General features: G+C 39.2%; 1 protein-coding gene across 2 annotated transcripts; it reads right to left on the bottom strand.

Annotated features, from left to right (window-relative positions):
- Nucleotides 1–9371: 9371 nt before the first annotated feature.
- LOC117791053 (prolyl 3-hydroxylase sudestada1-like) lies at nt 9372–14002 on the bottom strand. 2 transcript variants are annotated; one of them, XM_034630682.1, is made up of 7 exons: nt 13883–14002; nt 11692–11782; nt 11037–11176; nt 10776–10973; nt 10510–10704; nt 9836–10453; nt 9372–9775 (listed from the first exon to the last, which is right to left on the bottom strand). In XM_034630682.1, exons 1-7 carry the CDS (start codon nt 13929–13931, stop codon nt 9462–9464), a joined length of 1605 nt encoding a protein of 534 aa, XP_034486573.1. In that variant the 5' UTR covers nt 13932–14002; the 3' UTR covers nt 9372–9461. The 2 variants fall into 2 exon arrangements, with proteins under 2 accessions (XP_034486573.1, XP_034486572.1); XM_034630681.1 differs by lacking the exons at nt 9372–9775; nt 9836–10453; nt 10510–10704; ... (1 more) ...; nt 11037–11176; nt 11692–11782 and adding an exon at nt 11869–13651.
- Nucleotides 14003–14058: the final 56 nt, after the last annotated feature.

A 14058-nucleotide genomic window follows, 5' to 3' on the forward strand; every position in this document is an offset into this window, starting at 1 on the left:
AGTGTTCTGTTCTTAAATGAGTTTTGAATGCACAAAGAACAAAGGGTTGTAATAGTTCGGTTATTATATTATAGATTTTAATATTAATCGTTGAATACTCTTAAAATTTATTCAAAATTTTAATGTTTTTGGTATTTGATTTTTTTCTAAAAATTATAATTTTTATTTGTTTTTTTTTAACTTATTTTTATTTTTTTAATATAAATGTAAATATATAGAAATATATAAATATTTATAAATATATATAAATATTTCGACTGTTCGATAATAATAATTATTAAATTAAAAAATTAGAAAAGAATTCGAGCTGTGTTTCACACTGTGCAACGTTGACGTCGCCTCGTTTGCTGGTTTTTCTTGTGTGTCGTCTGCTGCGTCTTCTATTTCAAACTTTATCTTTGGCTGAAACTTCAGCTGCGGCATCTTTTGATTTTAAACGGTCACATGTGTCGCATGCTTAACGCACATTACGCATACGCAACGTGTGACACTTGTGTAGTAGTTGGTTGCATTGTGCTGCCACGTCAGTGACAAGGAGTTGTGGCATCGTTTGTCGTCACTTACGTCAGCTGTGCCACAGGGCTTGATGATGATTATGAGCATGCCCGAACTATGGTACAACCGCACTCCCACCGCAAAGTCGCCTGCAATTACAATGCAAGAGTACAAGTACGAGTACGAGTACGAGTACAAGTACGAGTATGTATTTGCGACAAGCGAGTAGCATCGCGTCGGTTGCATCTTCCGCTGGGTATTATGTCATAGTTAGTCATGGCGCGGCGCGGCGGCATTGTCATTTACAGCCAGGCCAAAAGTCGAGATGCTGCCGCTGCTGCTGTTGTTGTTGCTGCTGTCGCTGTCGCAGTCGCTGTCGGCAATCCGGTTCGCATATATGGGTAAGTAGTGTGCCACAAAGTGGGGAATGCGCGGCATTTGTTGCAGTGTGGGAATTTGCACGCCCGCAGTTCAACCAACAGATCTGCTCAAGATATTTTTGGGCGTTGCTTCAAAATCAGATTTCTGCTGTTTGTCAAGGCGGCGTCTCTGTCTCTGCCCCATGTCCATCAACTTTTTGGCCCTAAATTGGCCACAGCTTTAAGCCAACAGCTGGCTTGGCATTTCAAAGTTGAGGTTGAACGGCTGCCGGAAAATGGACAGTTAAGCATTAGCTAAAGCCAAAGTCATGCCAACGAAAAAATGTCAACTGTCGGGCACAAAAACAAAAGCAAATCTGAAGAGGAGCCTGTGACTTTGTGACTTTCAACCTGAGCTCAAGTCTGAAGCCTGGAAAGCGAAAGGGGAACTCATTTGGCATATGGCTGCCTTCCTTTTCTTTTCATACCCTGGAAGAGGGTATTTTAATTTTATTACGATATAAGTAACAAAGATAGAATATATATATAGTCGCTCAGCTTTAAATTTATTTTGATGAAACTTGGTGATATTTAACCAGTCTTACAGATATTTTATTAAATGTTGTCTTGTAAATTCTGCCCAAATCTGGTTCATATATGTCCACTTTATCATATACTATACTTAGCTTTAGAAAAGATCTATCGAAAAGCCAGTAAAAATACTCTTTTTATTTCCTGAGATATCTTCACCAAACTCGCTGATTGTGTGCTTATTATTCTTCTATATATGCTGAACAAATTTTACTTAAATCAGACCACTTAGTGTATATCATATAGCTGTCATAGGAACTATCAAATTAAATACAAGGCTCTGCAGTGCATTCAAATCTTCGTTGATAACATTTTTTCTTGTTTTTTTTTTTAATTTCTCAGTCAGCTGCAAAATGATTGTGTAAGCGACTGTCTGTAGAAAAAAAGAAGAAAAACATAATAAATGTTCAATTTTATTGGTGAAAAACGTTTTCTGTGTCATCCCTCTAGCCGAAAAGAAATGCTATGACTCACGCGATGATCACCACGAGCTGCGTGGGAAAGGCCAATAAAACAAGGAAGTTTGCACCAAAATACTACAAAATGCAAAAAAAAAAAACTCAATTTTTGTTAAACAGTGTAGAGCATTACACAGCAGCTTAAGTGTTCGACTGGCATAATTCTAATTAACGCCCGCCTTCAATTAAATTCACATCAATTTTAAAAGTGGCCTCCGCTTTCCTGACATTGATAAATGCGCTGCACGACAAAGACACGATTTTGGTGTTCAACCAAAGAGTTTCCAATAAGTAGCCAAGTGTAGTCGTACTTTAGGGTCTGACAAACAACAAGACTTTAAGAATTCCTAAGCAACTGCATTTCCACGTAAATTATTTAATCTTTTGGCGATTATATAAGATTGTCTGGTTGTAGTAAAAGTGCCGAAAGCATTTGCACAATGTGTGGGAGCCAAAGCCAATGAAAAATGCATGCAGACATTCACCAACAGGCTGGAGACAAGCAGCAACAGCAGCAGCAGCAGCAGCTTTAGCTGATTCAACAGCAAAAGTAAATTTCAATTAAGCTGAAGATGAGCGGAGCAGGCAAGCGCCTGTCTGGCATTTCTACGACAATTCAAAGTTAGCAGCAGGCGAACTAACGAGTCGGGACTGCATTGAAATTGGCATAGGAATGGGTATAAGTATGAGTATAGCTATGGATTATGGCGACTGTGAATGGGGATTGAGACTGGAGACTGGAGACTTGCAACTAGCGACTAGCGACTGGCAGATGAGACTGCAGTTGGGCATTTCAATTTTGGAATTGCTTGTCTGGGCCATTGAGTAATTGTGCAGCGCCTGCCAGCAGATTTCACGTTGATAAAGTGCAACTCTTGCCAAGAAAGAAAAACTCATAATCAGAAATTACACACATACATTCAGCAGCATACACGACACATACAGTCGAGCATCCCTACGGTGCACTTTTTGTGGAATTAAGTCCTTTCAACTCTGAATTATTTTCAAGTAACCTTATTTTTAATTTTACCTCTATTCAGAAAGAATCATAGTGTGCAGCTTAAAAATGTATTCTGTTTAAATAATTATTCCTAAATTATATTCTGTTACGATTACAACCACTTTGTGGTAAAATAGCCAGGGAATAACACGGTAAGCGGTAGGTCAAAGAGTTGACTGTCATAACTTGATGAAAACTGAACCGATTTTCAAGCGGAGTGCCATTTTGATCATGGTTTGGCCTCTTTATTCATTCTGCATTCAAATTTTGTTCATTTAGAAAATTCATTTTTTATTTTTCGAATATCGAAGCCATGGTTCTTTGTTGATGTAAGGGTCCCCCCTTTGAAATATTAAAAATTCAAAATTTTAAATCTCAAGCTTTTACTTTAAATCAACTTCTTATATCGTAAATGGTACAAAACGATACTTTAAACTTGATTCTGAGGACTTTAATTTTTTTGTAAAAATCATGTCAAAATTAAGAAATATTTTGACTTGTAAAGTTGCTAGATCAGAAGCTTGAGCAACTTAGAACTGTCATAGCTTTGGCAAAACTTTACCGATTTTCAAGCGGAATGTCATTTTGATCATGGTTTGCCATCTTTATTCATTCTGTATTCTTTATTTAATTATACTTAATTTCTATTAAATGTGAAATATTTATTTTTTTCCGTGCTTGCTTATTATAGGGAAGCTTGACTGTATCAAATTTGGCATGGGCTGAGATTTGGTACGCCTGCACGTGGCAATTCGCAGTCGCAGCTGTGCAATTTACAGTTTATGATGCGACGCGACGTCGCTTGCGAAATCTGCTCAACGCATGGTGAGGAACAGGCACAGGATTGGGTCAACTATGGTCAGCTAGCCAGTCAGTTACTCAGTCAGTCAGTTAGTCGGCTAATTTGACGTTTTGGCAAACGCATTTGCCATGATGCTGCATGTTTTTTGGTTTTATGTTTGGTGTTTTTCAAAACGAAAGACTTGGGCAACGAACTTGTTTTTGATACCGTATGTCATCGAAAATTTGCGGCCATAAACTGGCTCAGTTAAAGTTACAGCAGTCACTAAAGGCAGCATGTAACTATACGAGTATATCGTAAAGTATGAGGGCTGCAACTGACTAGAAAATTTGCATAAAACGCGCATTAGGCTCACCCCCGCCTAGGCATTGCCATCGCCACCGCCATCGTTGATTCGGTGCATCGCTGCTTCGATCGTCACACCAAGGCGCAACTTGTGCCGAAATCTTCACGACGAAACGTGAGAAAATGTTATAGACATTGCAGTTGCTATACAAATACATACACACACACACACACTCACACTCACATGTACAATTATATAGACAGAGACTGACTCTCTGAGTTGGAGTCGGAAAATAAATAAAAAATATTTGCAAATTATGGGAATGGCAAGACGGCGAATGTCGCTGGCGTTTTGGCTTGTTGGTGGCGGCGGCAGCGGCTCTTTAGACGCTGATTTCGCCAAGAATCCAACTGCTGCTAGTTGCAGATGCTTCTCTGCTTCTCTGCTTCTTCTTCTTCGTCTTCATATTGTGGTTTGTAGTATCTGTGACTAATTGCAATGCCCATACAAATGCATTTTTCGTAATTATTTGCAACAGTGTGTATGGAATTATTCATTGTAATCATGTTAATGAGCTTTCAGCCGCAGCATTCATTGTTCATGGTTTTATGTCTACTATATTCTGAGAGCCAAGTCAAGAAAACAACAACTGTCGACTGTCATTTCCTATACAACACTCTAAATGCCAAGCACAAATCTATGCTCTACAGTTGACCAGGATGCTTGGCACAAATTATGCGCATTTTTTAAGACCGCTTTTTACTTTATGTTAATTCAATTAGACGCCATTTGCTGGCAACTTTTTGTCACTCTGTCGACGTCGTCTTAGCTGAACTCTGTCCCTGTTAGCTGGTTGCTGGTGTCTTCTTCAATTGCTTTACCGTTTGCCGCTGGCAAAAGCATTTTGCAAAAAACGTTTTTGAGGTGCGCCACTTGCTGATCGTTTGTTTGGCTAAAACACGACAACAACAACAACAGAAACGCCAACAACAACTGCTGCAACAACACTTTTGTTTGGTTGCTGATTTATGCGTTTTGCAGCATTTAAATTGGCATTTATGTCAAATGGCGGTAAGTAATATTTTTTAATACATTTCGCTATACCCGTATTTGTTTTATAAGCGTCCTTGAGCACGATCATAACTCGCTTCTCAAGACTTCGACATCGACATCGACACTTTTCCAGCATCTTCCCCAGCCCTGGGCTCGGTTTCCCATGACTGCCACTCAATAGCGAAGTCGAACTCTTCAGTCTCAACGACTCTCGACATTCGCTTAGCTAATTTTTTAATTGTTTTAATAATTTTACCTATTTATTAGTTAAACTTTACCTAACAGCCATATAATTTTGATTATTTAATAAAAATCAAAAGTTGTAGAAATTACCCAAGAATTACGTATACGTCATAAAATAACAGTGCTTAGCAAGAGGAAAAAAGCATTTTATCGAATTTAATTAAATTTGAATGCAGAATGAATTCACAGGCTAAATCATGATACAAATGACATTCCGTTTGAAAATCGGTTCAGTTTTGACAAAGTTGGTCTGAGTCTTGAACTATCAACTCTACAAGTCAAAATTTTAGTTTAATTTGACCTCATTAAAATCAAAGCTTAGATCTACATGGGAAATATTTTTTTAACTCAGTGTACTCTTGTAATACTTAAATTTTGATTTATATTCTCATAAAATTAATTGCGCAAAATTAAGTTGGAGCAATCACAACTGTAAAATATATATAATTTGCCATTTAAAGCAGTCTGGCAGCTATGCAAAATACTTAGAATATTACGTATACGACTCATCAAAATTGCCAGCAATCGTAGCTCGCAGCAAGCAACATCTGAGTTGGCTTACACTGTTACCAAAAAGCTGATCACACTGAATGGCAAAAAGTGCCGCTCACAAAGTTGTTGTGCTCGTAAATGTTGCAGCATGTCGATAACTGTTGAACTTCTTGCACAGTTGCGATGAACGGATGCAACGTCTAGTGGCAGTGTCTCTTGCAGTGCCACAAAATATACACACTTCCATACAAACATATACGAGTGTGCACAACAAAATGCCACTGGCCTTGGCGCCTGCTGAGAATGTTGCTAACGGGTAGCAACAACACAAAAACAACAGCCACAACAACAACTTCAGCTGGCTGCATCTTTTGAAAGCTGCCAAATTCGTTTGGCTTTCAATTCGAGTAGTTGTTACAGTTTTGTTTCTTTTTATATTTGTTCTTTTTTTTTTTTTATGTGAAAAATCACATTGAGCATTGCTCAATAACAGTCGAGAGGCAATGGAAATGTGTTGGCGTAATTAATTAAACAAATTATGTGAATTGCGCAGACGCGTTGACGTTTTTGGTGCACCATCGTTCAAGTTGATTGCAATTTTTATTAATTTCACTTAACTTCAAGTGGTGGGAATGCACCAAAGAGTATAAAAAATATCCACAATCAACGGCAGCCGGAGTAACCACTTTTGGCAGCTCTTATGGTCAATAGTGATTACAATTGCCTCAGCACAAACATTTTGCAATGTTGGCTTTTACGTGTTGATTCCATATAAAGCCAACATATGGGCACACCTGGTGCTCCTTCGGTTTCCACTTCGATCTGCGATGTACTTTGTGCCATTTTCGAATAAAAATTCTTCAGTTCTTTTGCAGCTGCCCCAAAGTGGTTGCAGTTGCATCCAGTGCTTTGTCATTGATTGTGTTGTAAAATTCAATCAATTATTAATTATACGCCTTGTTGTTATTGCTATTGTTATTGCGGCAATTGCATTGCAAGTGTTGTCCATCAAACAATGCAACATCTTCATGCCTTAAAGCCAAGCAACAACAACAGCCACAAAAAAACAAACATTTTTCTACCATTTTTCTGGTCATTTTTCCTCTTCAAATGTTTGGAAATATTTAACAACCGCATCAAAATTAGTTTCGTTATTGTGTTAGCCTTCGATTTAGATGATTTCGTCTCCAAGTCTCGAAGCTTTGAGTCCGTCTCAAAACGCAGTTCAACAAAATTGAATTGATTTTTTACGTGCGTGCGGTTAGCCATGGCTAAAAATCGTCTTCATCGAGCTGCGTGTGGGAAACTAACCGAAAAATTGTTGTGGTTGTCCAAAGTAATTTGTGGGCAATGTTATTTGATTGAATCGCAGTCTCCCGGAAATGCAGTCGACCCTTCTGGCTGCAGCTATTGGAGGCGTATCCGATGGCAACTACCGACAAAGCCTTAACATTAACATATGTATGATAGCTGGGATTTTGGGATTTTGGTATTGGTATTGAGACAGGGACAGAAAGTCGCGAATGCCGTGACACAGAGGCAAAGCCAAAGACGAAGACGAAGACAACGAGACGGCATTTGGCGTTGGTTAAAAGTCACATTGTTGACCTTTTTGCGATCTGAGGCTGCCGCTCGTACTCGTACATTGGGAGAAAAGGTTTTTGTTTTTTCTTTTATAATTTTATATTTTTTATTCAAGTACTCGCATTCGTCTCAGTCCCACTGTGCTCATTAAAATAATATTTAACCTTTGAATACGAGACAAATGCTCAAATACTTGTTGAATACATTCATACTCATACTCACACTCGCACTCACACTAATAGTCATACTCATGTACCTTCTTCTAGTATTTGACGCTTTTGTTTGTCTGCAGACCCAACGAGCCGTGCGCAATTAAAAATTAACTATTTAGTTTTAATGGCCATAGCTATGTGCCTCCTTTCCCCTCTCTGGCCTTCATCTCCGCCCCTGCGTCTCTTCTCCACCATAGGCCAATTCAATATTTAACAAGTTTTGACAGCTGCGCATTTTGTTTTGTCTCTCTTCTCTCTCTTCTTTATTTGCATTGACTTGCAATTTGAATGCCCTTCCCAGACAGGATATGACCACATTTATAATTGCATATTGGGGCAGATTTATAGCCAGATACATGGTCATTTAACTGGTCAGACTGCTATCCATACATCACAGAAAATAGTAAAGGAAATGATCAAGGAAATCAAGACTACAATTACTTCCTGAAATATGGCACCTTAAACTCGCAAAAAACAATGCATAAAGCAAAAAAGTGGAGTTTTCTAACCTCGAATTAATTATAGATTTAAATCAATACAAGTTTATTTTAAAGAAGTTTGCTTTATTTATTATTTATTTATTTTTTTTATATTTATTTATCATTATTGTGTCATTTTTAAACTAGGCTTACAAAACATTTCAAAACTATCAAAAAATTTTCTTTAAATTAGGAAACTCCTTACTGAACCTATTTCAAAAGTTTCATAGCTTGAAGAATTGAAGACAACTTTTTCCTATGCTACCAATCTCGCCTTTGGTTAACTCCCACGCCTGCTTGCGTAAGAGTATACAAGTGTCGTATTACCGGCAAATATTTTGTCAGTTATCAGACAGCATCTGCGCATCTGACCTATGAGCGTTCACACGCTGAGCTTACGCAGAGATTGCCCCAAGGGGTGCGTGGCGTGGCAGCGTCATGGAATGGCATGCCTCAACATGGATCTCAGCCCTGACATCAAATTGTGGCAACGGTATCGCACACCTACAACAAACAATAAGACATCAAGTCTGCTGTGAAGTCAATTGTCAATTTGCTGTCGGTTTTCAGCCCAACCAAATAAAAAATGCTTTGATTTAGTGATCAAAATTATATTGTACAAATTAACTGTGAAACTCTTGATTCTCGTTTTCTGATTAAATCCAAGGATCAAACATGTGGCTGCGTATTCTATTTGCATACATTTTATGTGCGGCTGCCTACAATTTAGGTGCAACTGATAATACGAGCAGTGCTGGAGGAAAGAGATGATGAAGAGCTCAAGTCTATATAGTTGAAATCCCGAAAAAGCTTATATTCATAAAAAAAAAATTTTCTTTGGGCTCTACAGATGAAACTGTATTAACAGATTATGAAGAATTAAAACAGAAATAAATATTTAAAGCCATTATAAAGTTTATAATTCAAAAATGTTGTAAATAACTTAAAAGAAAATTCTTGTTCTGTTGAAAATAGTTCTTAAAGAATTGAAATAAAAATAAATAACGGATAGCCTTAAAATGGTTCTTACTTCAATTAAAAAACAATCTTAATGGTTTAATTTTAACTCAACTAAAAATACTGCACTACAAAAATAATTGGATTAATAATTCATAAATATTCTTAATGATTTAATTTGGGCTCAGCTGATAAAACTGCTGGATAAAAAAGATCATGAGGTAAATAAGTCGTTAGCTTGAAAAATTTTATATTTTTAAAAAATGTTCTAAGTTGTTTAATTAAGTGTTATACTTATTTGGTTGATTATACTGCTGTACAAAATGATCATGAAAAGCGTAAATAGAAGTAAACAAGATGTAACCTTGAAAAAGTTTATATTTTTGAAAATGTTCTTAATGGTTTAATTAAGAGTTGTATAATTATTATTTGGTTGCGGTTCGTTGCTATTTATTGCTGTTTCTCCTTCCGCCTGCGCTGCAACAACTTGCGCAGCATGTTGAACGAGCTAAGCACGGGCACCATAACGGGCAGGAAGAGTGGTATATATATGGCATATTTCTGCTCATCGGGAAAGTAAAGTTGAGCCAATAGGCTGGCATCAAAGAAACCACGCTCCGAGGCTACAAAAGCGCGTTTGGCCAACGCTGAAGCGTCCAGCAGACGATGTTCAAGCAGAGCGACCTTGGCGGCCAAGATGTCACCATAGGAATTGGTTATAGCGGTGCCTACCTTATCGTCAATCACAATGTAACTGATTTGATCTGCAAGCAACAGAGCATGAAATAGTTTAGTGAGCTAATTAATAGACTAATTGGACTTACCCAGCAGCTTGATGAGACTCTCCAATGTGCTGCTGGCCGTGGCAATGTGACGAATCGCACTGCGTCGAATATAGGATTCATATTCCCAGCGACGTGGCGCCAATTGCTCAATATCTACAGCTTTTACACCCGCAATTTGCACCTCACTACTTATGTCCAGCAGCTTGTGGAGTTGATCCAACATCACCTGCATGTTGTCATTGGTGTTGACATAATATGCCTGCGGTGGCTCATCATTAAGATGTGCTAAACACACGTGCTCTGGGGGATTGGCGATGATGAAACCGCCCCAAGGTGGCGAAATAAAGGCATCAACGCCATTTCGTGTCAACATCTCGTTGCCGTTGTTGTAAATGTGCAAGGGAGCAGTATTACAGGGAGGAATATAAACAACCAAATTGATGACAGGTTTATCCGTAATGCTTGCACTTAGATTTTGAGCAATTGAGGTGAGTAGATGTGGAAGTGCCGACTCCTGTAGCGCATAGTGACGTCCCAGTTTGCTCTGATCCCGCACCTGCTTGAGATCGGCTTCAATAGATACACGATATTTCCACTGTGTGCGCACCGTGTAGTTGGATATGTCCGAAATCTGCGCCAGAAATGGTTCAATGTATGCTAAAAAAAGGGATGTCATTAGATTTGTGATTGCAACTTGTTGTATAGATTCTTACTCTGTGCCGCCAATGCAACATTCCATTGTGCGTGTGTCAATTTTGGTTTGGGATTCAACACGGACACAATCACATCGTAGGCGGGCTGTGGTGCCTCCGACTTGACGCCCAATCGCTCATCTGTGGTCAGTATTTGATTGATGCGGTACGTTTGCAATATCTTCGAGTGCAACAGTTGCGTCAGTTTACTGGAAGCTGAAGGCAAATTTTTAATAGATAGGTAGAACATGATTCAGCATAGCATATTTAGTTATCAAATAACTTACAGACATCGCTTCTCATTAAGGCTGAGCGCTCCGTGGTGAGCAGCAGCTCATCCTCCAACTTGGGCCATTCAATGAACATAAAATCACCAACACTTTGAGGATGAGCCTGCAACAGCAGCTTCTCTAAAGCATCCGGCGTATGAGCCTCATTAGCCTTGGCAAAGTTGGTAAAGAGTTTGAACTCAACTATCCAGATATCTAAAAAAGATATATAGTAATTAAATAAGAATAAGCCAAAGGTGCCTATTTTGTAAAGCTTACCACTATCCTTGAATGCAGTTTGCAGCTCGCTGATGAGCAACTGACCGCGACTTGGCTGCTGAGTGTAAATGCCCACCTGGACAGCGGCTCTAATAGGTTGTTCGCTCAGTCGCAAAATGTTCGAGGAAGGCAGACTCACTCTGTCAAATAAATTGATTATAATCAATGCATAATTAAATTATATTTAGTTATAAATTAAATTAAATTAAAATTAAATTAAATAGGTATTTTAATACTTGTCTTTACAGTTCTTAGATTTAATATTTTATCTAACTTAATTTAATTCTGAAAATAAACTCTTTTTTTCGCAACATTATTCGAAATATTATTTACTTCTCTTTAACAATTTTTGCGTTTTCTGTATAAAGATAGTTCTTTTTAACTAATACTTTTTGTTCTGAATGAACTTAATTAAAATTTAAATTAAATTCTTTACTTTTTAATATAAATTCATATTTAATATATCTTAATTGTCAGTAAAAATTTTAAATTCTAATTTCAATTAAAATTGTCTACAATCCTGAAACGACATATTTCAGTTGACGGTAATAAAAAAAAAATAAAAAAAAATTGTTTCTATTTGCTAATGCTTTGAAGTGCCGTTAGAAAAATATTGTGCGAAGTTAAATCGAAGAAAGGAATGATGTGGACTCACCTGTAGACAGTCGTAGTCTTCCACCACATGGGCACACCAATCACAACGATGACCACAATGAATGCAATCGTCGCCGCAATGCGATATTTGTCTGCAATTAAAGTAAATTAAACAACAATTACAATTGCTGACTAAAAGAGCTACTAATTGGGAGTTGAAACAGTTAAATCGTTGTGGTTTTTGTTGCGTCTTTCTATACATAGTTTTTATTGCGCATTTCTTGTATACAATCAACATTTACAAATGTAAAATGCAAAGTTTAAGAAATAAACAAAAGCTACAAATCGGGTTTGTGCATTTGCCAGTCTAACAACAAATTGTGGCTTGTACGATGTGGCGGCATATGGAAAATTGTCTTAAATTTATTCCTTGTAGCTGCAGGATATGACAAAGACGGGTCCCTTGTCCAGCGGCGTATTGCGTGAGACGTATTTGGTGAACTTGGTGGTGCCCTCACAGCGATAGACAATATTCAGGGCATTATCAACGGGCGTTATAGTCAGTAGCACTGAATCATCATGGCACTCGTCTTCGTCATCTTCATCCATAGTTTGTTCCCCATCCGCGACTTGACCATTCCTTATGGGAGCACGCTGTTCCACCTCAGGTGAAAGATATGTAATCACCGCAGCACCCTCGGCTGCATTTAGATAGTAGACCAGATCGAGGGTGTTGTCCTCGCTGACGAGTCCATCGCCAAGGACTGTGTAATTGCCGTGCGACCAGCGCTGCAGTTCAACGCTGCATGTGGGCGTTATGGCATCTACGCCGTACAGATCCAGATCGGTAAAGTCGCGCAGCAAGTGGAACATGGCATTGCTGCGAAACAGCTGCAACAGCTCCTCCACTGTGCCCTTGGCGGTGCTCAAATCAAGCACCTCATAGTTATGGGCATTGGCAGGTCCCTGTCGTCGCCAGGTCAAGGACTCATCGCTCAACAGCTGCGCTCGCGCCAATTCAAACTTTTCGCGTTTAAAGAACTCGTATAGACAAATCTCCGAGTTCTCCTCGATGCGCTTTTGTATGCTGCGACATGTGGCCGCCTTTAGGTAGACATCGTTCAACAAGAGTCCCAGCTTGGGCTTGTTGTTGATGTCCGGTTGCAGGTAGCTGAGGCGTGGAAATGCACGTGACGAGTCCGCCACAAAGGCCTCGTTGGTGGCGCCGTGGAACCAGCCGTTGATGGTGAGACGTGGATAATCAAAGGTGGTCACCTCGCCCACCTGGTGAAAGGAACGTGAGCCGACTTTGAAGAATGCAAACTGATTGTTTTTTGGTGCAATTTTACGCTGCACGGGGAATTGTGGAAAGCACTGATCATCGCTGGAAAAGATCTCCAAGCAGCCACCTTGCTGTTCGTTCCATTCCTCAGCGCCCTGCCAAGGTGACAGATAATAGATGAAGGCTATTTGCCGATCCTTTAGCAGATCATCGTGCACCAGCAAATAGTCACCACAGGTGTACATGCTGCAAGAGGCCGACACATAGTCCAGCTTTAGATTTGTCACCTGCTCCAGCCAGGGACGCACTTGTTTGCGGAGTAACTGCAAGAAGTTGGCAAGAAGTCGACACTCTGCCATGTTGGACAGATCAGTGCTCTGATAGAATTCATAGAGATCCATTTGTTTACGCGACCAGTGCACTTTGTTGATCATTTCGTGTACAAGCGCCTGGCTGCTGCCCTTCTCCAAAAGATCAGGCAATAGGCAAATTTGAAAGGGATCACCGTAAATTTGTGCGCCGGTTTTATCATCTTTTGTGTCTTGCGCTTGCTTTGACCACGCTGTCTGCAGCCATTGTGTTGCGTCCTTTTGTTGATAAGCGGCATTCAAAGATAACTCCACGTCCGCTCCCGCTCCCTTTCCCTCTTCTACTGCCGCCGCTTCATCCAACGCTCCGCTGAGACGTGCCAATTTTTTATGTGGAGCATCGACAGTCGCATCCGCATCCTCCTGTTTGTCTGCAAGGGCAACACAATGAATGACATTGCATTAAGCATTTAAATAGTGTGTGGCATACCTTAAATTTTAATTTATGTCCGCGCAACATTGACGCACACTTAACACACGCACACAAACACACGAACGAACGGTTTGGTTGTGCCTCATTTCATTTATTTATTTCAGACTCGTTGTGCCGGCACATTTAACAATCGTTGCTACTTATTCACATACGCATGCTTCCCACTCACCTTCAGTTTTATCTTTTCGCTTGGCCTTCAATGGACTTGTCTCTTCCATGTTGCAGTTGCTAATTTATGCAATTAGTTTTAATTTTTACGAAAGAATCAAATGAAAAACATGTACATTAAGCGTCTCTGTACTGCATCGATGTTGCCACATCTCAGAAAGAATTTACAATTAATTT

Source organism: Drosophila innubila (genome assembly GCF_004354385.1).
Source record: "Drosophila innubila isolate TH190305 chromosome 3R unlocalized genomic scaffold, UK_Dinn_1.0 2_E_3R, whole genome shotgun sequence".
NCBI classification, from domain to species: domain Eukaryota; kingdom Metazoa; phylum Arthropoda; class Insecta; order Diptera; family Drosophilidae; genus Drosophila; species Drosophila innubila.